Source organism: Crocuta crocuta, unplaced genomic scaffold, assembly GCF_008692635.1.
Source record: "Crocuta crocuta isolate KB4526 unplaced genomic scaffold, BGI_CrCroc_1.0 scaffold128, whole genome shotgun sequence".
NCBI lineage: Eukaryota > Metazoa > Chordata > Mammalia > Carnivora > Hyaenidae > Crocuta > Crocuta crocuta.
Window position 1 is genome coordinate 4643426 of NW_027532232.1, and position 26605 is coordinate 4670030.

The 26605-nt window shown below is 41.2% G+C and overlaps 1 protein-coding gene and 1 long non-coding RNA gene across 7 annotated transcripts in view; one reads left to right on the plus strand and one right to left on the minus strand.

Annotated features, from left to right (window-relative positions):
- The window catches only part of EZH2 (enhancer of zeste 2 polycomb repressive complex 2 subunit), a 65733-nt gene extending 41176 nt beyond the window's left edge, over positions 1–24557 (minus strand). For 3 of the 6 annotated variants that reach the window (XM_077777976.1, XM_077777978.1, XM_077777974.1), the window contains exon 1: positions 17–107. Coding sequence is in view for 3 of the 6 variants with exons in the window: in XM_077777979.1 (XP_077634105.1) it covers positions 17–133 (117 nt within the window). In the remaining 3 variants the exon portion in view is untranslated. Of the gene's footprint in view, positions 1–16; positions 141–24423 lie in introns of those variants that run through there. The other 3 variants (XM_077777979.1, XM_077777977.1, XM_077777975.1) reach the window with 3 other exon arrangements.
- Positions 24558–24850: 293 nt separating this feature from the next.
- Positions 24851–26605, plus strand: part of LOC144242961 (uncharacterized) — a 20950-nt gene continuing 19195 nt past the window's right edge. Inside the window, exon 1 of the long non-coding RNA XR_013338505.1 lies at positions 24851–25021. This is a non-coding gene — a long non-coding RNA (uncharacterized LOC144242961). The remainder of the gene's footprint in view (positions 25022–26605) is intronic.

The following is a 26605-nucleotide window of genomic DNA, read 5'->3' on the forward strand; positions in this document are numbered from 1 at the left end:
AAAGATAAAGCTGTACCTTAACTTCGTCAGCCCGCCTGAACCTCTTGAGCTGCCGCAGCCGCATGTACTCTGATTTTACACGCTTGCGCCAACAAACCGGTCCCTTCTCAGATTTCTTCCCAGTCTGGCCCATGATTATTCTAAAAGCAATGGTTTCATATTAAAATCACTAATCTAACCAGCCGAATATGATCACTTGCGTTTTAATCCCCAGCAAACTAACAATCAACAAAATAAATAATACATGACACTGTTGATACCTGCAAGGGAGTGCTCATTCGTTCTGCAGGGTTAAATCCTTAAAAGATTTCATTCAAAGGATAAACTTTTCCTTAACACAACCTTTAAGAGACGTTTTTACTTACAAAGTTTCTCCAGTCCTAAATGACAACCGTCTTACAGAAATGTGATCAACCCCATTACAGAAATACTCTATTACAGGAATACTCAGTACTCTAATACAGAAATACTGTAACAAGCTGGTTTTTAGTCTATGAGGCTTCTGGAGTAAAAAAGAAAAAAAATGTAGACACATACTGTTAAGTTTTTCATAATTAAGTTAGCAGCTACAGGCATAAATAAAGAATGTAACTGAGAAAGTAATCTGAAACAGTAAAATGTACACACAGCACTCAAAGTAGAAAGTACACAGTAGCATTGTCTGGTGCAAACTGAAGCATTTTTTAACCAGGCTTCTCACCTCCAGCACAGGGAGGTAAGTCTGTACTTTGTGCCACCTCTACTCACAGGAGGGGATTCCTGGCCAGCAAACAAAAAAACGCGGCAAATGCCAAGTAAATTCTTCTACCTTATTGGTAGGTGCAGGCTCTAGGAACAAATTACATTTGCATGTGGGGACAGCCCATCATTCCCCAGATGCCAAAGTCAATGCAGTCCCTATTTTTTTTTTTAATTTTATGTTTTATTTATTTTTGAGAGAGACAACGCGAGCGGGGGAGGGGCAGAGAGAGAAGGAAACACAAAATCTGAAGACAGGCTCCAAGCTCTGAGCTGCCAGCACAGAGCCCGACACGGGGCTCGAACTCACAAACTGTGAGATCATGACCTGAGCCAAAGTCGGAAGCTTATCCAACTGAGCCACCCAGGCGTCCCCCGCCAGAGTCCCCATTTTTAAGTCTAAACAAGCATCCTCTTCCAGAATATTTGCTTCTCAAAGTATTAAAATCATACTTGTGAAGAAATTAATTAAATCTAAGTAAATAAATATAAAATCATATCTTCAAAAGATTAAGACAGTGCTCTGTCAGATGGTGCAAGGTGCAAAGCTGTCACATAAGGAGGTTTGCTTTAATTTATCTAAGAGCAAAGGAAAGCCAAAATAAATCAAAGGGGAGGGGAGACAGACATTCTGGGAAGAGCAGCAGACCAGCAGAGAGGAGGTTAGGCGGGGCTCCAACACAGTCCTGGCACCAGAGAGGAGGGCAGCTTCTGCGACCACACTGGTGAGGAGAGAAAAGGAATTCCACACTTACTGAAACGTGGTGAAGACTTAAGTGTAGGAAAGGAGGATGCTCTGGCCTGAAGAACAGACAAGAGAGCAGGGCTTCACTTCCCTGTTCAAAGCAAACCCTCGGGCAGAGAGAAAGCGCCTAAGGAGACCAGCTTTACAGGAAGGCAGGGAGCCCAGAGGTCAGCGGGTAGCTTTCTGTCTGAACAGTCCCCCCCCCCCGCCCCCCATGACAGAGACAGCAGATGTATGGACTTCTCCGGCTGAAAGAGGGGCGAGACAGGCACGTGATAACAGACAACTAGGAACAGGCCATGACTACAAGAAGATAACCAGACAAGGAACTTGACCTTTGGGAACTTGGGTCCCACCCCACAAGGCTGAGAAGAAAACACACTAGGAGACTTACAGGAGAAAGGGGAGGGGGAGGGGCAGGAAAGGTGACAACTCCACCTTCAAAGCTGAGCTGATTTCAAAAGGCCAAGAGAGAATGGAAGGGACTCTAAGGTATGAGCAGGGGACAGCTGGATACGGGGCTCTGAAGGCAGAACTCCGGCTGGCAGGCCCCACGAGCAACGATGGACACCAAACTAGGTGAGGACCCTGTATCACAAGCACGAAGAGAATGAGAAGAACGGACAGGCTTCAGAACTCAAGAGAAGTTGGCTGGAGGAGGCCACAGAGATAACGTGAAAGGGATAGTGTGACCTCATCTTCAGGGCTGCTGATGTGGAGCAAAGATAACAGTCCTAAGCCCTGGAGAGACTGAACTCAGGAAGGTGACCCCATCTCTGAGGCAAAGCACACAGTGTGGAAGACAGAAGATGCTGAGGCAGAGCAGAAAGACACCAAAGGCAGGGAGAAACTGGAGCTGTATTTAAGAAATAACTTTGTGGAGACCGTTCGCTTTCCTATCTGCCAGTTAACACATGAGCTCAAGTAACTCCGTGCAAATTATTTTCAGACATACTGCGCTTCAAAGGCCTAGGAACTAGAAGGGAAAGTCATCAGATAACGAGGGATTATCTTGCTTCATTAGCTCATAAACTAATCACAACCACCCCTTCTGCTGCCTTGACAAATTCTCCGTTCTTGGAGGTAGCACTCCTGCACCTGAGGAAAGTTCCAGCAGGAACATGGCACTTAGTTTTTTTAAGGTACACATTTTATGTGCTGGTGAAGAGGCATCATTCTGTCAATCAGCACTTCCTGTTTTCAAACTAGAATCGTCCTTGTTGAATAGTCTGGAATCCCTTCCACGGTGTTTCTACCATTAGCAACTTTATCTCTGATAAAGTATGTCACAACAAAACAGCCTCTCTGACCAAGGGTATAAATGTACAAGTTGCAAGATCAACAACAGAACATTTCGAAATTGATTCTGGAACCAACCTCGCTGTAAAACAGCATGCATGGATAAATTTCCAAGTCTGTAAATTTCACACAGCTCTTCCAAATAAAGAAGTACCTAAGTGAAGGCTTTAAGCTATAGGATGGTCTGGTATATACACACAATAGAGAGAAAACAGGAAAAATTATGGTAATTCACTCACAGGAAATTATCCATATACAAGGATCAGGACCTCCAAATAACAATCTAAGAAATAAATCTAAAAATGTTTAGACTGTTCTTTGAAAGCATAAGGGCAAACAGGCTGGTCCACTAAAAAGTAATAAAATTTAAGGGACGATTTACAAGAATATTTTATATAAAATAAACCCTCTCCCACTATCACACCATTTACGACATATTAAAATCATATTTTCATGTTTTTCAATCCAAACTCATCCCTGGAAGTTCTTTAGTAGCAAGAACCATTTTTATTCATTTGTAAAATCTCAGAGCCTGGCTGTGTACCTGGCAAATATATTTTAAAACAAACAAAAACAATAGGTCTGTTAATGTACTGACCATGAACTGCTCAGAGCCCAGCTGTGAACAAGTATGAAAAGGGTGGGACTTTCCACGCAGGGCCTGGGAAATGCACCCCACTACCAAGAAACCCCCAAGGAGATGAGCCTCAGAGACAATTAGGACCCAATGGTCCAGATGCCCCACCAATCAACAGGTCCGAAGTATACAACCCGGAGCTTCTGGAATTTCTTTTTACTAAGGAAGCTGATGTTGCCTTAAAGATCTTTTCCAAACTAAGGATAACATCAGTACCTCAAAGCTGGCTGCCAGCACCAAACACACATAGGTTCCCCCAGCTCGAAGCACAGAGTAGTAAGTCTCCAGACGTCGGCCAGCCCCTCACCCTTCCCAGTCAGTGAGTGGTAGCCTCGGGTCAGGTCTTCGAACTGTCTGCCACCACTCCACAGCCCAGGAAATATTAAGCTGCCGTTCCAAATACTCCTACATCAGCAGAAAGAAACCTGCATGAAAACGACACAGCAAGGCACCTGGGGGCTAAGTCTGTTGAGCATCCGACTTGATATCAGCTCAGGTCATAATCTCTTGGTTGGTGGTTTTAAACTCCAAGTCAGGCAATGCGCTGAGAGCCCAGAGACTGCTTGGGATTCTCTCTCTCACCCTCTCTCTCTGCCCCTCCCCTGTTTGAGGGTGTTCCTTCTCTCTCAAAACAAATAAACTTTAAACTTTAAAAAAATAAAGTAAAATGACATGCCACTAAATGGATGAGGATTTGTGATTACATCCAACTTATGAATTTCTCATTCACCACATCTGTTTAGTTCCATAGGTGAAACGGTACAAGTATGATCTTTATCCAGAATATGAAGAGTATTCAAAACAGAGTACTGCTATGTCACTAAACGAAGGCTGTACCTCCATGCAGTAAAACCAAAGCAGGCAGTCTTTAATCCCAAAGACAAAGCAGACTTTGCCAGGAGACCACCGAGACCGCAACACAAAATGCAGTAAAACCTTACACGACAACCTGTATACAGGTCAAATAAAATCAAAGAAAATTACATAGTCTCAAGTCTATTTTATGAATCAACCAAACCCCAATACTCAGAACACAAGCCATGTCATCCAGCTCAGTCCCTCTGTCCCACTAGAGCAGACATGGCACTGTTTCTGCCACCTGGCATCAGCTCACCGTCTCTGGGAACTTGCCGCCAGCCCACCGCTCCCTGTACACCACCACCAGAACACACCGGACACACGACCAGACGGGTCTGGTTACAGGGAAAATCTCAGGAGGCTCCCTGCCAAGGGAGGACAAGAATGCTCACTCTTCTCCACTGAGATTCGAACCTGGATGTATGTTGCCCAACAACTGCTGGGAGCGAACCTGCAAGCTTGAGGAGAGTCTGCAAACACAGAGTCAATAACAGCAAAGGAAAAGACATCCAAAGACAAGACATGGACTCTAATCACCTCACTGAGCCCTGAACCAGGCGTGCTTTGCCGAGCCCCACTCCAGAACCTCAGTTACATGAGCCAAGAAATTCCTTTTTTTTTTTGGTCTTAAACCAGTTTGGATTAGGTTTTCTTGCCACAGGAGACAGATGGGCCTGAAATATACCCGTGGTGTTGCGAGTATACAATTAGGCCCGGATGAACAGAAGATGTATTCGGGTGAGCATCTGCTCACGGTCATGGTGCAGGCATCACCAGAGGGACCAGTTACAACAGCGGGGCTCTGCCGCCCACCTGGTAAGGAGCCTCCTCCATCCTCAGGTCTGTACAGCCCTTGGGACAGGCCAGGACACGTATCTCCACCTCTCAGAGGACCAGGACACACAGCCCTGTCTACAGGGTACAACCTGCGAGGGCCCTTTACTGAGACAGCAGCCCCGCCCCTCCTCACTCAGTGCCAAGGACAAGGAATTAAAAAAAGAAGTTCCCTAGACATCTTCCGTTCCCTGATGCCTTTCTTCAAAGGCTCTTCATTCCTAAGTGATTTGCTGAATCAAGGCACTAGCCATGTATTTAGTCTTGCTGGGTTCTGTTTCTACTTGTCTAAAGAAAACTAAATAATAAACTACATGTACTATTTATCCTCCCTAACTAAATTAATGGCACTAACTCTGACCCTTTACAGACTACCAGACTCAATAACGTCAAATCCAAACCTAACAAAATTTAAGTATTACGACAGCAATATTCTTGATGTCCTTCCCTAACTAAAATGTCTTTTTACTTGAGTAAGACTGCCATAAAATTGCCTATTTTGAAAAACTGCCCATCTTCAATAGTGCTTTTATTTTTAAAATGCTTTGAGGGCAGCTGTCTCATTTAACAATTTCATTTATTTTTTTTTTTCAAGTTAAACTCTCAGCCCAACGTGAGGCTCGAACCCACAACCCCTAAATCAAGAGCCAGCCAGGTGCCTCACTTTCATTTATTTTTCTAAATTAAAAATCCATTGTTTTAATAAACTCAAATACAGGGAAACTTGGGTGACTCAGTCAGGTAAGCATCCGACTTTGGCTCAGGTCATGATCTCGTGGTTCATGGGTTCAAGCCCTGCATCGGGCCCTGCGCTGACAGCTAGCTCAGAGCCTGGAGCCTGTTTCAAACTCTGTATCTCCCTCTCTCTGACCCTCCCCTACTCACGCGGTCTCTCTCTCTCTCAGAAATAAATAAAAAACATTAAAAAAAATACTAAACTCAAATATAAATTAACAGTAATTATAATTTGTTGATAAGGAGGAGACAAATATAAAGAGAATTTAGAGAGACATGTAGATGTTACTCTTGGTAAGAGACAAAAGTTAACTAACCAAGTAGCAGATCTCATGCCTAAGGGGAGATAAAGACCACTTGTCCTGTGAAAGGAATGGAAAACCATGAGAGAGGCATCCAGGGCACAGCCCAACTGCACTGCATGCTGCTGGCGGGGGAGTCAAGGCAGACAAGATTGCTTCTCGTCTTGGGCAACCGCCCTGGAGCGTGAAGTCTAGAAGGGCTCTTAGGGGAGGAACCAAGATGGCAGAATAGCAGCGAAGTGTCTATGAAATATAAGGTCTTTGGGGCGGAGTTATGTTCTAGCTCAGCCAAAGCTGGTACAACTTCAGTAGCAAAATAACTCACAATGGGATTAGAATATAACCAAATTAACAAAATAAGTATCCATGAGTCCAGGATAGAAATAAGTGGTTAATAAGTTAATGGGGGGAGGGGGAGTGGAAGGGACAAATCTTCTTTATAAGGAATTCCAAATAAAAACAGTAATACGTGTGTACTTCTGTAACGTGGGAGGGAGAGCTCAGGTCCCTTGACCGTGAGCACCGGCTGGACTCCGTAGCCAGCACCCACAGTAGAGTGTGGCTCGGGAAACGGTGATGTCATGGCACAGAAGCCCAGAAGGCACCACCCTCACCAAGTGATTATGGTCAAAAGATCACGGACAAGCCACGCTGTCACCATGCACCCCACAAGGTAATGTGATGTGATGAGAAGGGCATTTCACCTCTGTGGTGTTCTTCCCCCAAACCTCATAGGCCACAGCCTCAGTCTAGAGCACAAAAAAATCAGATAAACGCACACCGAAGGACATTTCTACAAAATACCTGACCAATGTTCCTCAAAACTATCAAGAGGTCAGGAAAACTAGAGCCTGAGGAACCGTCACAGATGTGAGGGCCTAAGGAGATCACTAAATGCTGTGTGTGCCCTGGCCTGGATCCTGGGACAAGGAAAAAAAAAAAAAAAGGTGGAAAAACTGGTAAAATCCAAATAAAGTCTCTGGTTTAATCAACAGTATCATACTGATGTTGCTTCCTACATCTTGACAAATGTACCAGGGTTACAAAAATCTATAAAGTTACTCTACAATAAAGTTTCTTTAAAAAAACAAAAATGAAAAAAACAGAAAGAGAATTAAGTTCTACAACAACCCAATGTAAAGACATTCACTTTTAAAAGGACATGAACTTTTGCTTTTGGGTAACCAGCTGGCTCAGCGGGTGAAGCCTATGACTGTCCATCTCAGAATTATAAATTTGAGTCCCACGTAGGGTGGGGTATAGAGATTACTTAAAAACAAACTCTTAAACAAATAAAATGACATCTACTTTTTAAAATGCTAAACAGGGACACGTGGGTGGCTCAAGTCATGATTTCACAATCATGAGATTGAGCCCTGCAAGGGAGTGGTCTCCACAGACATGGGCATGGCTTGGAGCCTACTTAGGATTCTCTCTGGCCCTCCCCTGCACAAGCTCACAATCTCTCTCCAAAAAGTTAATTAATTAATTAAATGATAAATAGAACAAAACTACATTTAAAAATACTAAAATCCAATGTAAAATGTTAAACGGTAAAAAAAAATTTTAAATGCACCGATGATTAGAACTATTTGAAAACAAAGTTAAAAGAACAGGCAGTATTTAAGGCAACTGGTACTTTTATAAACTTTAACTTCAAACAAAATTAAGGGGAAAATTCTCATGCATAATTGCATTATTTTAAAACTGAGGTAACATTATATTTGAACAATTTAAAAGTGGGGGGGGAAAACTCCATAAAAGCTTTAAGATGAGGTCTACTTAAAATAGATGCACATTTAGGCTGCAGTAATAGAAATACAAAATCTGCACCAAGGAAAGTAATTGTGCTCTGATACACATGCACTGATCAGACAAGCCAAAAGGATTCCATACAATTCAAGTCCAGTTTAGGTGTGCTTAAGACAGTCAGAGAAACAGATAGATCTTTGTCCCAGCAGTGAAGACAGCATTAAGCACATCAAACAGAAAAGAGCATTTGAGTTTAGAGTTTGAACAGAGAGAGGTGTCAATATACATTCACCCATTCAACACATATTTAGTGAACATCTCTAACACATACTGGGTACTATTAGAGGAACTGAAGACTTAGTAAACAAAACACACAAAAATCTGCAACCCCTTGCACTTAAAATCTACTTGGATGGAAATGATCAAAAACAAAGTGAAATGTTTAGTAAGATAGTGTTAAGTGCTCCGAAAGCACCCAAAGACAGGTGTGGTCAGCTGCCCCCCCCCCCAAAAAAAAAACAAAAAACTCTGGGCTAACATACTTAATTTCCCAGTAAAGATTCCCAAATAACTGGATTAAATATCTAGCCAAGGTGATTTCAGTACTCTACAATTCTCCAGTGATCAACACAGCTGGACAGGCTTTTCCACTGACATTAAAGATGGCATTCAAGGGCTGCTAGGTGCCACTGCTCAAGTTAACCACTAGGTCTGATTATCCAGAACCAATAAAAAGTTAATGCACCATTTTCTAAAATATATTGATGCAAATAGCCATTATCTGTGTTAAGTGTTATTAAGCCAAATTAAAGAAACAGATTTATAAACCTGGTCCTGAGGCTACAGCATTCCGTGGTAAGCTCTAATGCTGACTATTCGATTTTAACTAAACAGCATCATTAAATATGTGCTGCTGACCTGACCGTATTTAATTTATAACTCTGCTTTAGTTTTTCCATCAGTTTTTATCTGTACATCTTCAGGGAATACATAAACAAAATTAAAGTCAAGTCAACCCCCAGATTCCATTTAACACTCGAGTTCCAAAAACATATTAGGAAAATGTGGAGCCCTGAGGTTATTCAGGAATAAAGTGGTATGTGCTCTGACTGGGTTGACGGCAATGTGAATGGAGAAAAAGATGCCAAGAGACATTCAAAAATTAAAAATCAGATGTACTTACAGGAGAAGGAAAAAGGACAGATCAAAAAAGGTTAAGGCCTTAAGTGAGCCACTTAGATGACAAAGAAATGTGGCACTTACAATGCAGATTGAGACATTAATTATTCCCAGGGTTGTCCCCAGCAGAGACAGAATGATGAACTGTTCACAGGAAACATACACACCATTCTTCTCAAGCATCTGGGCTCTAATCGCAGGTATTTAGCATCTTAGAATTACCACCTGAGGGGCACGTGGGTGGCTCAGTCACTTAAGCCTCTGACTTTGGCTCAGGGCATGATCTCAGTTTGGGAGTTTGAGCCCCGCATGGGGCCCCATGTAGGGTTCTGTGCTGATAGCCCGAGTGCCTGGAACCTGCTTTTGATTATGTGTCTCCCTCTCCCTCTGTCCTTCCTCTGTTCACACTCTGTCTTGCTCTCTCTGAAAAATAAATTGAAAGGAAGGGAGGAAAGGAAAAGGAAAGGAATTACAACCTGAGAAATTTTTGAGACATCAACTCATTTGGGGCACTTGGGTAGCACAGTAGGTTGAGCATCTGACTTCAGCTCAGGTCAGGATCTCAACAGTCCGTGGGTTCAAGTCCCATGTCAGGCTCCATGCTGACAGTGCAGGACCTGCTTGGGATTCTCTCTGCCTCTCTCTCCCTCACTCACACGGTCTTTCAAAATAAATAACTTTTTAAAAAAATCAACTCATTTAAAAATAATAGCAAACTTACTACATATCAATTGAAATAACAGCTTCTAATTAAAAAACTATTTTCCTTTAAAAAAGAGTGAGTGGTATGGTTCCACATTTTTGCCAATTTTTAAAATATCTGTCGTAATAGAAGACAGCTGGGTCTTATCTACTTCTGCATTCAGTCTGTTCCACTGTTGTTTTGGTTGACGAATATGAAGAAAATCCATTTCCTAACAGGTATTTAGCTAGAAAATGGAAGAGTGAGGAGCCTTTGGAGGTCACTGTGGATCTCATTACACTAAAATTGTTCTACAAAAAAAGGAGCTGCTTGAGCTTACAATCCATCCTAAGTACTTGTCCTCAAGACAACACTATTCTTCATTAAGCAGTGGTCGTTCCTTTTTTTTTTAATTTTTTTTTTACATTTATTTAATGAGACAGAGTGAAACAGAGAGAAGGATACAGAGAATCCAAAGCAGGCTCCAGGCTCTGAACAAGCATTCGGCACAGAGCCGGACACGACACGGGGCTCGAACTTGAGCCGAAGTCAGGTGCTCAAGCGACTGAGCCACCCAGGCGCCCCAGCAGCCTTACCATCATCACTCATCTGAGAAATACTAGTCCACTGGGTTATGCAGATTTTCCAGGAACTGACCTATTTCCAAAAATCACATTTGGTAAAGCCACTGAGTTCATCAGAAAAGTCTTTTTTGCTGGCCAGCTGTCAAGCTCACAGTGACAGATACACGTTTTCCGAAAATTCCAATTTTTGCTTGAAACTTCAAACATTATCATCAGCGACAAATACAGCTGTTGTTTTCCTTGAAGGGCAGGCTCCCCTCACTGAAAAATGTTTGCCAAATACCTGTCTGAATAATCTTAGTTTGTCTGTCAACCCCTCTTTCAAGTAAAAATGTTCTCCCCGAAAAAAGCAGCCAGTGCGGGGTGCACCTCCGTCATGTGGGCACTGGCCCTCGAGACCGGCCCAGTGTGCTTCGGTCCACAGCACTGTACACACTCCCACCTTGTGCACACGATATGGAAAACATGCACGCTCGGGATCAACGGCTAATAAAATGAGCGATTTTGATTCCGTCTTCGAGGACACTCTCTATAACTGTTTTTTGGTGTTTTGTTTTACTTCTCAGCTCCAAGTGCTAAGGTGCCAGTAGTTTTTACCCACTATTGCTTCTCCACCACAGGTGCATAGGAAGGAAGGAAGCAAGGAAGGAAGAAGCAAGGAAGGAAGGAAGGAAGGAAGGAAGGAAGGAAGGAAGGAAGGAAGGAAGGAAGGAAGGAAAGAAAGAAAAAGGCAAATAACATGTTAGTATTATGACAAAGATAACTTTAGAGACCCTCTGAGGTCCACAGACCGTGCTTTGAGAGCAGCCGCCATAAGTATATCCGGACACCATACGAATCGGAAATGCTAACAATCCCTTCCTTTCCATTTGCCGAGCAAAGCATTTAGAATGGACAATATATTCCAACTATATACTTCTAAAAGACACATTTCTAAGAATGAAGGCCCAGAAAGCACCATTCCTGCAACTCAAAACAAAAATTCATGTGAAGAATATTTAATGAGAGATACTTGGCCCTGCAAAGCACGGAATCTAAATGGTAGTACGCCACACACCAGTGCCAAGTTAAGAGACTAATGTCTAACAAAATGCATTTCAAAGAAATTGCTTCCTTTCATCCATCTGTCCTACCCTTCACCACTAGAAGAAATCATCAACGGTCATGATCACCTTACTGACCCTCTAGCCACCTAAAAACAACCTCATCCTACCAACTGCCCTATATACTCTCACGCTTCACCCTAACCCCATAAAAGAAAGATAACATAAAAATCTTGTTCCAGGGACCTTTTAAATTCCTAAGATGCCTCTATTTGTATTTAAAAAGGAGAAAGATGACAAAAATATACAAGTTCACTACTGCTGGACCAAGCAATCCACCCAAACAGAAGAAACTTCCAGAACTTATGTCTGAAGGAATTGGGAAAGAAAGAAAGGAGAGGTATTATCAGCCAGAATTTATGGAGCATTCTGAAAATCTAAATCCTGTGATGCAACAGGCATCTTGGTGCAGGCCACTTGGACATGCAACCAGAGAAGCAAGTACCAGGAACAGCACTTGTGTTGAAGTTTTGAGGAAACAGATGCGCCAGTGACTCAGGAGAGGGAGAAATAAGGGGAAACACATCTTCTTTGTAGCCCTGGCTTAAGTCGTACTAAAAACACACAGTACTGTTAAAAGGCACAGGAAAATTACAGTAACATGGCAATCTTGGCTGAATAGAAAACACTGACTTGACTGTTATAGGGAAAGTGAGAAGACCCTGCACTAATGCATTTTCCACAAAAATAAGATCACTCTCCTCCATCTAGCAGAAGAGTAAACTAAATTCCACGTTCAACACGGAGGCTACAGACCAGCATTCCTGTGTTTATCTGAAAACGCTATCAGCTTACAAAGACGTGTCTTTGGAAAGAAATGGCCATCTAAATTTAAACCAACTGGAGGGGACACCTGGCTGGCTCAGTCAGTGGAGCATCCAACTCTTCATCGCTGGGGTTATGAGTTCGAGTCCACGCTGCACATGCAGATATTACTTTAAAAAAAAAAAAGTTCCATAAATTTAAACCAACTGGAGCACTGAACTATCATAAACACAGTCAAGAAGTTGCTTCAACTTTACAAAACAGATTAAAGTGATACTCAAAACTTAAAGTTGTCTTTGGGGCACCTAACTGGTTCAGTCGGTGGAGGAAGCAACTCTCTCTTGATCTCCGGGTTATGAGTTTCAGCCCCATCTTGGGTGTAGAGATTACTTAAAAACATCTTAATAAAAAAACTTAAAGCTTTCTTTAAAAACATACTAAATTCTATTTCATAAGCTAAGTTCTCTCCTTTCACTGGGTAAGTACTCAGTTTACAGAGATCCTGCTGGAGAAAAACGAAAGGCAAAAATTATGGATTGGGAACTATGATACACGGCTCATGATTCAAAGACAACAGGAGGTACATATTATTCACATGAGATACATACTATTCAACACTAGTTGATACAAGCAAAAAACATAGGTAAGTCTGATGCCTGATGTTCATTACCAGGAAATCAATTTTAAATCTTGTCTCCCCAATAAGCCAAGATCTAATCAAATTTAACAACATCCACTGAGCAAAATTTTAAGAAACTCAATTCAGGTGGGGTGTCTGGGTGGCTCAGTCGGTTAAGTGTCCAACTTCGGCTCAGGCCATGATCTCACGGTTCGTGGGTTCGAGCCTCCCGTCAGGCTCTGTGCTGACAGCTTGGAGCCTGGAGCCAGCCTGCTTTGGATTCTGTGTCTCCTTCTCGCTCTCTGACCCTCCCCTGGCCATGCATGCGCTCTCTTTCTCTCTCTCTCTCTCTCAGAAATAAATNATCTGCCCACCATTCCAGCCAACAAGTGCAAGAAACAGGGGACAGGAATGTGCTGTTCCCACACAGCCCGCTCCACGGGCCTCTGATGCCACTCTGTTGAGCCACTCAGTGATCTAGCATTCAAGGGCATTTATGAGATAGCATTGGCCCTGAAGTGCAAACCAGTAACTCTGTGCTCAAAAGCAAAACAATGATGTCTTCCTCACACAAGAGGGGAGACGGGCTGGTTGGGGCCTAAAAACAAGTATTTATGATATGGTATCTTCTAGAACTTCTCATGGGTAAATGCTGACATACTATCATTGCCTTGCACGCTGTCCTTTTGTCATAGCCCCCAAATCAGATGAAGTCCCCTCTGTTTTCAGATTTAAAAAAAAAAAAAGAAGAAGAAGAAGAAAAATGGACTGGGTGCTTCTGACCACAAAGCCCAAAGCATTTGCAGAACGTCTCAGAATTCCCAGGCAACCTACAAGCTAGTGACCGTTACCTGGCAGTTTCAGCACCTGCGTGTACACCACGGGGCATAAGACATCTCCAAGTGTCATCGCTTCAATCTATGGTCACCAACCGAACTCTTCACTGAGTGACACCATTCAGAAACTCCCCTGGCTCATCTCAGCCCTGAAGTTCATTTTCTTACCAGGAGTGATAGTAGTTTGGGGACAAGGTGGAAGTCAAGGAGGGAGGGGTAGTTAGGAGCTACAAACATTTCCGTGGCTTTCCTACACATACGGTTTCTCACAAATGCAACTACACTGTTGAGGTTCCATATTAAGGTACTAGGTAACCTTTCAACATCATGTACAGTGAATGGTATTTTTCAGGATCTATTTTACCAAACATATATATTACCTAATTTTTTATCAGTGTAACATCACTTATCACTAGTACTTAATGCCCTGGGACAAATCTCTTTTTCAGCCTCCAAATACCCATGGAAGTGCTATAAAGAATTCATCAATTACAGGAAAACCCGTTATATAATCCCTGCAGTTATGGCCCTGAAATTTCCACAGTAATACGAAGGTTTTGAAGCAGGACAAAAGACTTCCATCCCAGCACATCCGTGTGGCAGAGGAGAAGGAGAGGCCGTGGTGAGCGCCCACCACTCAGGCCTCTGACTGCAAGGCCAGCAAACACAGAACTGTGTGTCTGGCAGTCCAGACTTCAACACTGGTATTTTCACCAGCACAGAAGGTCTCTTTACAGAGGGTAAGGTGGAGAACATCTCACCCTTTATGTGAATAGTCCTAACAGGTGAAGACTGAGGCGACCAATAGTTTGGAGAAATTTTCCTTTCCAGAAAATGTGTATGGTACAGATGGCTATTGGCTATTTGGTTGCATGCTGTTAGCAGGTAACAAGTGACACCAGACAAATGGTGAAGGAAACTATTTTATTTCTTTAAATACAAGAGTAAAGCCTGTAAGAAAAACTGAGGAAAATAGTAACTTTGAACTTGCCAATGCAGTCCTGTGGAGAGAGAAACTATCTTCATTACACACAATCCTCTCTGAATAGTACTGCACTTCTGATACTTCTATTCACCAAATGTGTGTCAACACCAACTGGCTGTCCTACAATTGAACTCCGTGCTGACACCGGCTACCTGGAGAGAGCATCAGATTCCACGGGTGGAGGGCTCAGTCCCACAAGATGTGTCCCCCACCCTACTTCAGATGCCAACCGCAAGTCCGACTGTCACCTGAGGTGCTTACCAACTAGCTACAGACTGTAGGTGCCCATGATCCCCTTCTTGGGTTCAATTAATTTGCTAGGGCAGCTCCCAAGAACTCAGAGTAACAGTTTCTTTACTAGATTACCAGTGTGTTATAAAAGGAAGTAACTCAGGAAGAGCCAGATGGAAGAGATGCACAGGTAAGGCATGTGGAAAGGGGGCAGGGCTGCCATGCGGGGGGCGAGGGGGGTGGCGGCCACAATCCCCCACCAACCCAGCTCTCCTAACCCTGCTGTTCTGGGTTTCTGTGGAGGCTTCCTTAGGTAAGCAGGACGGAACTCCATCTCCAGCCCCACTCCCTCCCCAGAGGCAAGGGAAAGGGAAGGTCTGAAAGTTCCAGCCCATCTAATCTATCCCAAGAATAGTTCCCCCAGGAACTGGCCCCATCTTTAGGTGCTTTCCACGAGTTACTTCATTTGCACAAACTCAGGCAAGGTTCAAAGGGGTTTGTTGTATCAAGACACCTTTATCACTTAGGAAATTCCAAGCGTTTTAGGTGCTCTGCGCCAGAAACAGGATAAACTGATTTACAAGTCCCAATATACCAATCTGGTTGTTTACAAAGTTAGTTTAGTCAGATACATAATAGTCCTAAAAAGCTTTTAGGTGCTATTATTCCTATAATACAGAGCTCAAAAAAAAAAAAAAAAGGGAGGAAAAAAGGGCTTATAATCACCATTAGAGATTTTATGGATTAACTGATAAAGAGAATAAGAGAAATGCCTATCATGTAACAACTCTTGATCGCCTCTGATGGGGATGTGACCTCCCACCCAATGGTTCTCAAACTCTCTAGGGAAACTGCTCTGAGTTAAAAAAAAACCAAGCACCTTGAGTCCCAGTGTTTGAGCTAAAAAGGATCCTAGAGGCAACGAAAGCTAAGGGACTCTGGTCCTCAGAGATGCAGGAGCCAACAAGTTATTTACCCTCCCGAAGCTCCTACGCTTCTTTACCTTTGAAACAACTTCCTCTTTGAAGGCACATGGTGAGTCCTCAATAATCACAAGCTGTTCGATTACTTGTCTCCTTTTTTGCAATGAAGATCAAGTCCACAAAAGCTACTTGCTAAGGAGACACAACTGGTTTAATAGCAGAGCCTAGACTAAAGCCAAAGTTCTTTGTACAAAATCCAGCTGCCAGTGGAAGCTGCCCTTTAAAAATACCTTCTTCACAGCAGAACTTGAGCTCGGTTTCAGGCAAATATTCTCCAAAGGCAAAATTACTTACAGGCCAAAATGGGACAGCAACTCCTCATTTTGTTCCTAGCCCGTTCAAGCAACATTTCTCCCATTTAAAAGTCCTTCTTGATTACTCTAGAAGGGTATTTCCCAAACTTTGCTGACCCTCAATACTTTGCATGGTAACATACCTCATAGCACCCACTGGGGGTTTCATAAACAATTTTCCAATTTTTGCTTGTACTATTAAATAATTTGAATATGGAAACATCTTACATCAAAATTTTATAAATAAGGATACTCACATTGCAGCTTCTTTCCACCTGATAATATGACAGTATAATCGTAAAAAAAAAAAATTACGAGGTTCATCCCATTAGAATCTTTAAAGTATTCAAAGGACAGGTATTTCATTTAGCAAATATATGGTGCTGATTCTTCAATAATTAAAATGTGTGATTTTCAACAAAATTCAAAAGATTTTGTTTATGAGGTACAAGGCAGGTCCTCACTAAACAGTTGTTAATTTTATTATCTGTAGCCACATGGCAGGTACTGGTGCATCTACAAATAAAATACAGTGGACATTTCACTATTGGGCTATGCCATCAAAAACATACAAAAGCTGCTTTCAAAATGACTGAAATTCTTTAACTATTTAAAGAAAATCATCTTATTTTCTTAACTTCAAGGCTTACTTACAAAGCACTTCTCAGACGGTCTTTAGTATCAAAAACAAGAGAGCTAAGATAAAATAGCCATGAAGTTTCATCTTTTTGACACGTTTTTAAAATTCACTAGACATCTTGATGAATGAATTTAGTTCGCGTAATTGCAACTGAGGGATAAAGATCATCCTGAGGTAAATCTGCAGAATTACTACTTTATACTCCTCACTTTTTTCCAGTTTTTCAACCTTTACCTTAATCAACAGCATATTACAGACATAAATTAAAATTTTATAACAGTACCTGACAGTAGGTAACAAAGTTCACTGAGTGATACGTAGTATAGCCATGCAAAACTCACTGGACAGAATCTAGAAGGCTCTGCTTTAGGGACAGGGGTGCTAGTTGCTTCTGAAGAAGCCATCTCCCAAGTTTCCATGGCTGCAATCTTAAATGCATTTCACAGAAACTTTATTTCTATCCACTATGTACAAAACCCTTTTCTACCTTCACCACATAGATGAGTAAAATAATGCTTAAAATAAAGAGGAGAGAGAAACACAAGAGGTGCCCTGTGGTACTGCAGTCTACGCAGGAGATAAGCTATCTGGTTTGGTTGGGAAAGTTGAAGGGTGCTTTGAGCCAAACTAGCTAAACCGTATCTTGAGATGCTAAAATGAAAGGGAAGGCAGAAACAAGACAGAGCACAGACTTTCCACAGGAAACTTCTGGAAACGAGTAAAAAGACAGAGGAAAGGGGTAAGAAAACTACCAAAGGGGATACTAGTGAAAAGAGTTCGGGCCGTTCTGTAGACAGCCTAGCTTCCGGAGTGTCGTACAGCAACGACAGCCAGGGGAGGGCTGAGGGGGCAAGGCCATGACTGGCAGGGACCTAGGCTGCCAGGAGACACCCAGAGGCTTGCTTTCCCCACACCCTTTACTAAACAAGGAGGAGTGATGGGCTACTTGTATAATGAAGAAAAACTAAAAATTACTGTGAGGGTAATCTGGCTGTTGAGCAAAAGACAAATCTGATACTCTGCAGAGATAAAACAATCGGATCAGGTATATTTACTCTTAAAACCCATCTGTGTATGTAATAAAAAATTTATCTGTCAATATCGGGAGACCAAGCTTGCAATCTTATCACGTTTATATACCAGATTCCAAGATGAGGATTACTTTTGATTTACTCTTCATGTTCTCATTTATCCTTTAACTCTAATACCTGAACAGGTCTGAATTATCCAAAATTGAAAATTTACAGAACTACCAAACATTACTTTCAATTTAAAATTTTAATAAATTTTTAAATTAAAAAATTAAAATTCCCCATGACAAACAGCTAATATTATTTGCATAAATAGTATCTTTTTCATTTTCATGTTTCTGCAAACACGTAACAGTTTGTTACAGTAAGAACTAAATGAACTGTGGAATAAGGATAAATTCATTTTCAACTAATTTAACTGAACTTAAAATTTTTTAATGTTTTTATTTATTTGTGAGAGAGAGAGAGAGAGACAGCGTGAGCAGGGGAGGATCAGAGAGAGAGGGAAATACAGAATCTGGAGCAGGCTCCAGGCTCTGAGCCAACTGTCAGCACAGAACCCGACGCAGGGCTCGAACCAAAAACTGAGATCATGACCTGAGCCAAAGTCAGATGCTTAACCGACTGAGCCACCCAGGCGCCCCTAATTTAACCAAATTTACACAATTATTCCTCCAGCATTAACAATACTTAACTTGACATATACATTGATAACACACAAAAATCAAAGCAGAAAACTGAGTAAACGTTTGCAATATATGTATGACAGAAAATGTGTACCAAGAATATACAAAGACTTCTCACAACTCATTTAGACCAAAAACAGGTTTTTAAGTGGGTAAAAGTTTTGATCAACAAAATGTACACGAATGGCAATGAGGCAGATGAAAAGATTCAACATCCCTACATTCAGATCCCTACAAACTCTGAATTAAAACCACAATGAGATACCTAACACTTATTAGGGGTCGAAACGCAAAAGACTGGCGACACCCAAGTACACTCAGACCCACGAAGCTGGAACCGGGACCCTTTGTGTAAAATGGCACAGATGTGGGACAAGTCTGGCAGTTTCTTATAAAGTTAAATCAGTTATTTACCATATGACCCAGCAATCCAACTACAATGTATTTACCCAAAAAATTTAAAAGATATGTCCACAAAAGACTTACACAAATGGTCATTACAGCTGAATAGCCCAAAAAAAAAAACTGGAAATGACTCATGTGTCCACCAACAGGTAAATGAATAAAAAAACAGTATAGTCACACAATGGAATACTCCTCAGAAAGAAGAAACTGCTGAAACAAGCAGCAACAAAGATAAATCTGAAAAACGTGCCAGATTAAAGAAGCTGGTCACTGAAGAATATACACTGTGTAATTCCATTTATATGACACTCTTGAACAAGAGAAATGGGATCAGCAGTAGTGAGGCAAGTGACTGTAAAGAGCATTAAAGAACTCTGAGGACACGAGCGTCACCCCAACAGAGGTGGTGGTGACACAGATGTACACATTTATTTGTCAAAACTCTGCAGCCCGTACTCTTCAAATGTGTGCATCTTACTGTACATAAATTATATTTCAATGAAGCTGGTTTTTCAAACTAAAAAACAGATAGCTTTCTAGAAAGCAACTTGACAAGGTCAACTAAAACTTGAAATGTGCATAATCTTGAAACAGCAATTCTCCTTGTATAAAGTTGTCTCACAAACGGTCAAAGATAGAGAAGAATGTTCTCTTAAGGAGAGAACACAATGTCCATCACAACTGGTTTACTGTGATGACACATTCATAAACTGGGATACTATGTATTCTACTTAACAAAGCAGCCTAATAGCTCAGGCTTGGAAACCGCACACGTTTTCTACGAAGGGCCACAGCGTAAGTATTTTAGGCTTGGCAGGCTACATGCAGCCTCCTTGTGTCTTCTTTTTTGGAAGTCTTGTTACTGTTTCACAACTCTAAGAAATACTAAAATCATTGGCAGTTCACGGGCCCTACCGAAACAAATAAAAAACAAACAAAACCCAGGCTGGGAGTGAGAGATCACAGCTCTGAACACAAAGCGTGCAAATCCAAACGCTTACACTACCGCTACCTAGCCGTTACCCGCACTCTCTATTTCTTGTTATCACGGTATCTATGCAAAATATATAAAATAAACAGAAGCACTGAACACAGGGCCAAGGACACAGCGGGCACTAAAAAAATATTTGTTATTTTTTAATAAAAAGAGGCCTCTACTGACCTAAAAAAAAAAAAAAAACTGTTCAAAAACAAAAGACCTTGATTCCATTCTTGTAAAATATATGTATTAAATGCATATTCATGTGAATACACTGAAAAGTTTGGGTAACTGTCATGGATAGGGAATAGAATTACACAGATCGAGAAAGCTTTCACTTTTTAAGTCTAAATTATTTCAGTATTTTAAACTGAACGCCTATTCCTTAATCAATAGACATTCCTAACATAAACAAAGCGTTTGTAGCACCGTTTTACTTACAGGTGCTCAGCACCTATTTAAACTTGCTAAGTGTTTGGTTCTATTCATGAGAAAGTACGTTAATTCTCAAAATCAATACTGGCACAATAACTAAAAATCAACCATTTAACAATCTGTGCCAGGTGCAGTTCTGGGGGGTTCACAGGTATTAATTCACTCAATCCTCTCAGGAACCTTCAGGGATGAATACTGTCATCAGGATCACCACTTTACAGAGAACTTGGGCATCAAGGAGAACTTGCCCAGGGCACAAACGGGCAGCTCAGGAATTGGATCCCAAACAGAGACTCCAAAGACCACACTTAAACTCAACTGTACTCCTCCCTACACCAAACACTATGACAGCTCTGGCTGAGAAAGAAATCTGCAAAGACATCTTTCAGTTTGTCTAGGACAGCAGACTTTACCTCCCATGCAACTACATATTACCTACTTTTAAATATAACTTTCTGAGGGAGTCAAATAAACTGTCTTCTTGGGACCAACAAGTCTTTAATCATCCAGGAGACCAGCAGATAACATGGAGCAAATAATATGGAATCCAATAATTTAAATTTGGATCCTGACTACAAATCCCTAGCTGGATAACCCTGGACAAATTCTTACGTCTTTTATACCAAAGATTCCTTAACCTGTAAAGGTATGTAGAGCGTAATGGTGTCACTGTTGTTTAGTTTTTTGCCATTATAAAATACACACAAAATTTGACATTTTAACAATTTTTAAGTGTATAATTCAGTGGCATTAAGCACATTCAAAATGCTACTTAGGGGCGCCTGGGTGGCTCAGTCGGTTGGGCGTCCGACTTCGGCTCAGGTCATGATCTCACAGGTCATGAATTCAAGCCCCGCACTGGGCTCTGTGCTGACAGCTCGGAGCCTGGAGCCTGTTTCAGATTCTGTGTCTCCCTCTCTCTCTGACCTTCCTCCTGCTCACGCTGTCTCTGTCTCTCAGAAAGAAATAAAAACATTAAAAAAAAAAAATGCTGCTTAACTATCACCACAATCCATGTCCAGAATTTTTCATTATCCCAAACAGAAACTCTGTACCCATTAAACACTAATTCTCCAATTCCCCTCTCCTCTCCACCCCTGGAAACATCTATTCTCCTTTCTCTCTGTGAGTTTGCCGATTCTCAGTATCTCCCATAACTGGAATCACACAATTTTTCTCCTTTTGTGTCTGGCTTATTACACTCCGCATATTTTCAAGGTTCATCAACGCTGTAGATGTGTCAGGATTTCATTCTTTTAACAGCTGAATACTACTCCATTGTAGGCCTATACCTCCTTTTGTTTATCCATTCAGGTTGATGGATGCAGGGTGGTTTTAACAATAATTAAAAATAAAGCGTCTCATGTAAATGCTACCACAGTAAGAAACAAACCAAACCAATCAATGAATAAAGCATATGGCAAACAGGAGGTGCTTTAATGTCTTTTTTCTTGTTTTTGTCTTTTTCTCTTTTAGTTTTTTTAACGTTTTATTTTTGAGAGAGAGANCCGACTGAGCCATCCAGGCACCCCTGTTTTTATCATATTTTTGTACTAAGTAGTACTAAAGTGGCAAGATATGAAACTATCTTAGAATTTTATCAGCTATGCCTTTTGAGAGGTTACCAGATTTGCTCATCTATATTCATCCTATCATTTTAAAAGAATGAAAAGCATCCTAAATGATCTGTGATTACATGGGCACTACTTCCTTCAGTTTTGGCTTCAAAATCTACCTCGAATTATTTCAATAAAGAACTCATCACTTTAACTAGACGCCTTTCAATTAAAAGACTTACTACTGTCTCCAATACTTTCCCCTCCTTTTATTTTTGTACAAGGACCATCAATACTGACATCAACTCAAATTAAGCAGATGTAATATATGCAAGGTATCCAGACATTCGACAAGCTTCTCTCTAGCTCCCTGAAACAGCAAAGCTAAATACCAACAGAAGACCTAAAGGATACACAATTTTCAATACCTTCAAGTATTCTAACTAGGAGAAACCCGGGAAGTTATCCACCTTGACGATTATTTTTCATTATAATCACTGCCTCTCAAAGAGGGACAAAAACACCTTCCAAAGTTCCTCACAACAGAAGTATTAATATACCCTATGTGCTTTGCAAAAAGTTCCTTTGTCAAATTATTTCCCTACATTTTTCACATTTCCTTCATTCAAGTATTAAAGCCTCTCTTTTCTAGCAACTACTAGTATACAAAGAAAAACAAGACACAGCCTCTGCTTCAAAGGGCTTAGAGTGTAGTGAAGGAGCCAGATGTATAAACAAGTGATTACAATACAATCGGATCCATGCTTTAACCAAAGTATGAACAAAGCCCTGTGGAACAGGAGGGTGGGTGCCTGGGAACCCAGGGAAGGCCTCTAGAAGGTAAAGGTATCGTCTCATCGTGAACCTTTCCCTGAATTTAATGAGTGGTTCCTCTCCACTGAGGCTCTGCTCCAAACTCAAGATTTCACCTGTATCCAGAATCTTTCACAACTCACAGAAAATGTTTTCATCATTTGTACTGACATAAAGACTTCAAGGCAAACCCATAAACCATTTCTAATTGGCCCCTGAATACATTAAACCACTGGAGGAACTTTTCTTGACAGTTTTTAAAAAGCAGATAAACTTTCTTAATCACTATTTATTTAGACCAATACAGAAAGTAATTCACACTCCTTAAGCAGGCCAGCTCAAGGGATGGAAGATATCCTAGAAAAACCTGTGACCTGGAGAAATCCCCATAAAATTTTTGAACGGCCAGTACAAAGACAATTACTTATATACATGTATGCAAGGCAAAGCTGGCACAAAAGTATTTTAACTTTTTTTTTGCCTAAATCAACAAGTGTTTTTTTTTAATCAATGCTACTTAAAACTGATTTGTATACACTCACAACTCAACCAGAAATTAATTAAAACAAAAATTTTAAGCCAACTCCCCAAAATGACTTTTTTTAAAAATCTTGTGGCAAGTTTAAGGATAATAATTACCAATTACAGAATACATAAGGGAAAAACTAGAATTTCTTATCCCAAAAGATCTGCCAAAATCTGCATAACTCACCTCCTAACAATGGACAAGGATTTTGTAATATACAATTACCAGCAACTAAATGTAAACAACATTTAATAATCTCAACCCTGACAAGTCTGTTCAGTGGGGTCTAACACTGCAAAATACGGATAATAAAGACTTTTACACTGCATGTCTCCCATTTTTATGAAACCATAAAATAGTGGGTGCACATTAGATCTTTCTCAGAACGCATCAGAAGAGTGCCTATGTGTTTCTCAAATCCTTTTCTTTGAATCTATTCACTTTCCACAAAAATTAGAACTGAAGATGCAGTTTTTCTAAACGTTTCCAAGATTTTAAACATTACATACCCTAATATGCCTCCAAAAAGAGAGACAGACTTCCTTATATCTAGAACTACAATACTATCTATCCCCACCTTAGAGACTATGAAAAAAGAAATCAAAATACATCTTAAGCATTTTCATTTTCTTGCAAATAAAACTATCAACCAACTACCCATGTTTTGAACACCTGTTCATTTTATTCCCAAACACGATCTAATTGCTAATGCTCATAAATGAAGAGTAATGGAAAAATAAACTCCAAAACCCATAAAAGCGTATCCAACTGTAGCAGCGTGAGTTTTTTAAAGGTTTCTAACTGTTGTTCCATGCAATATTACAACGCCGAAAAATTAGGCTGATCATCTTTGAAACCAAGAAAGTAAACTTTGTAGTAAAATATTTTTAAATTCCAAAGGCAGATTTTTATTTCCAAATGAACTTAAGTTCCACAGACCCTGTGTGATCAACAAAGGAAGTTTGGCTTCACCGTGGACAGCACATATTCAATTTCTTAGACAACAAACATTTCTGCATCCAGTCTTTTGTAACTCGCCAACGCTATTGTTCACGGAAAATAAAACCAATTAATAAGAAATTGCTAGCCATTTCATCTAAACGCGCATTTGTCAAAAGCATTTTATTCTGGTCAACGATTTCTACCCCTCGCCCTCCTCCAACCCCTAGGGATTTGGGGAGTAATCGCTTACTAAATGACAGTTGATTTCGTTAGCACCTGTCGCCATTCTCGGACGCATCGCACAAGTTGGCCAGAACAGCTTGTAAAAAATTTTTTTTTCTTTAAGACTATGATTCTTTAGAAAGTGGGGACTCCCTGGGCGGGAGTTCACCAAGTTTCCCAAAATATCGTGCTTCTCAATTTCTCCCGTTTTCAAAAAGTGACCCCGTGGCACGGACTTTGTGGTGGTTGGAAGGGGGTACGCGATGACGCGGGAACTCGACGGAAAGCCCTCCAAACGAACCAAACCAAAAGGGGGGCGAGCAGCTCGACCCTCCCCGAAAACTTAACAGAAAGCCAGACAAGAAGGCGACGGCGGCCCTGGACCGCCCGCCGGGTCCGGAGAGGTCTCAGGCGGCCCCGAGGGGAAACGTCGGATGCGCGGCGACTCNCCCGCGGTGCCCACCGCCCGAGAGGCCCGGGCGAGGGCGACGTTACAGTTACTTCCCATTCCTCATTCAAGACGCCTGGTTCGGAGCCTTCCAGTGCACGTGTCAGCGTGAAAAATCATCGATCAAGGAGGAGTGTGGCTCGCTTGCCTCCTGCTAATGCCTCTGCAAGGCGTTAGGGTAATTGCAACATTTTTCAATTATTACAGGATGGTCTTGGACCAAACCTGCGTCGACCCAGAGGGATTAGGAAGAAATCTGTTGAGGACTCAATCTCCCCTTTGGTTTTATCTGTCAATGAAGTTGAGTCCTAATTTGTTTTTAGTTACAGGGGAAAATAATCACCCACGTAAACTGGAATTTCATATTGTGCATTCATTCAGACGGGGTCCACCAAGAACTCTTGAGTTAAAAGCCTAAAAAAAAAATCATGCTTGTATTTTTAATTGAGATTTTTCAGTGACCGTAATTCTTCGTTTGATGACTTAACCCATAATTTTCCCGTTTGCCTGAATCACCATCCCATTCCTCACATGTATTCCGAACCAATGCCGTGCTGGAATTGGGTGTGCAGGGAGGCCACAGAGAAAACAATCACCTGCGAGATTATGAACACATTACAAGAAGAGTGCGAGAGCAGGTTATGTATCTGAGATGTAACCATAAAGTACTGCAAAAATCCCATCATATACCCAACAGTCACCAATACATTCATATTCCAAGGTGAAAAGCTTTGTCTAGACCAGCAATTTACAATTACTTTATTAAACAGCAACTTAAACCTCAAAAGTTAACCACTCATCCCTAGGTTGCCTATCACATCTCTAGTTTCACCTGTACTTTATACATTAAATATTAAAACAATGTGGGTATGATTGAAAGAAAAAAGAAAAGTACATTAATGGATTATCAGAATGCAAACCAAAGCCATATCTAAACACATCCAGCACGGTGTGAAATGGCATATGAATTGCTAAAGCATTTAAAATCAAGTAATGATAGATCAAAATGCTCCACCCCTCCCCCACCAAAAAAAATCTCAGAAAAGGAAATTTTAGCTGGACTGAAGAAAGGATAAGATCTAGATTGATGAGGGGCGCCTGGGTGGCTTAGTCGGTTAAGCGTCCGACTTTCGCTTAGGTCATGGTCTCGCGGTTCGTGGGTTCGAGCCCCGCATCAGGCTCTGTGCTGACTGCCAGCTCAGAGCCTGGAGCCTGTTTCAGAGTCTGTATCTCCCTCTCTTTCTGACCCTCTCCTGCTCACGCTGTCTCTCTCTCTCTCTCTCCTGGAAATAAATAAAAACAAAACAAACAAAAAAGATCTAGACTGATGAGGCAAGGAGGGCACTGGAGATGGGCATGAACATCTATTCCCAGAATATAACAAAGTGGAGGGCTCCAACTGGGAGAATAAGAGAGTAGAGAGTTAAGTGGGGCTGTATTAAATACAATATTTATGTTTATAGTATGATACATATTTGAATACAATATGCAGGCTGACTTGGAACAGAAGTAGGGATGCCAGTGGGTTACAATATTGTCTTAGTTCAGTGCTGACATTCAGTAAGCAAGACATTTGAGGTCACGGTGATGGCAGGAGAAAGGGATAATTAATTCAAAAACATGGCAAGAGAATTTCACTATATATGGAGGGCATACAGTATGCTGCACCTCTATTTGTATATTGACAAACACAGGAAAGTTGGGAGGGAGAAGTATTTTGTTGTCAATACTAACAAGAATTTTCTAAAGAATTCCAAGCAGG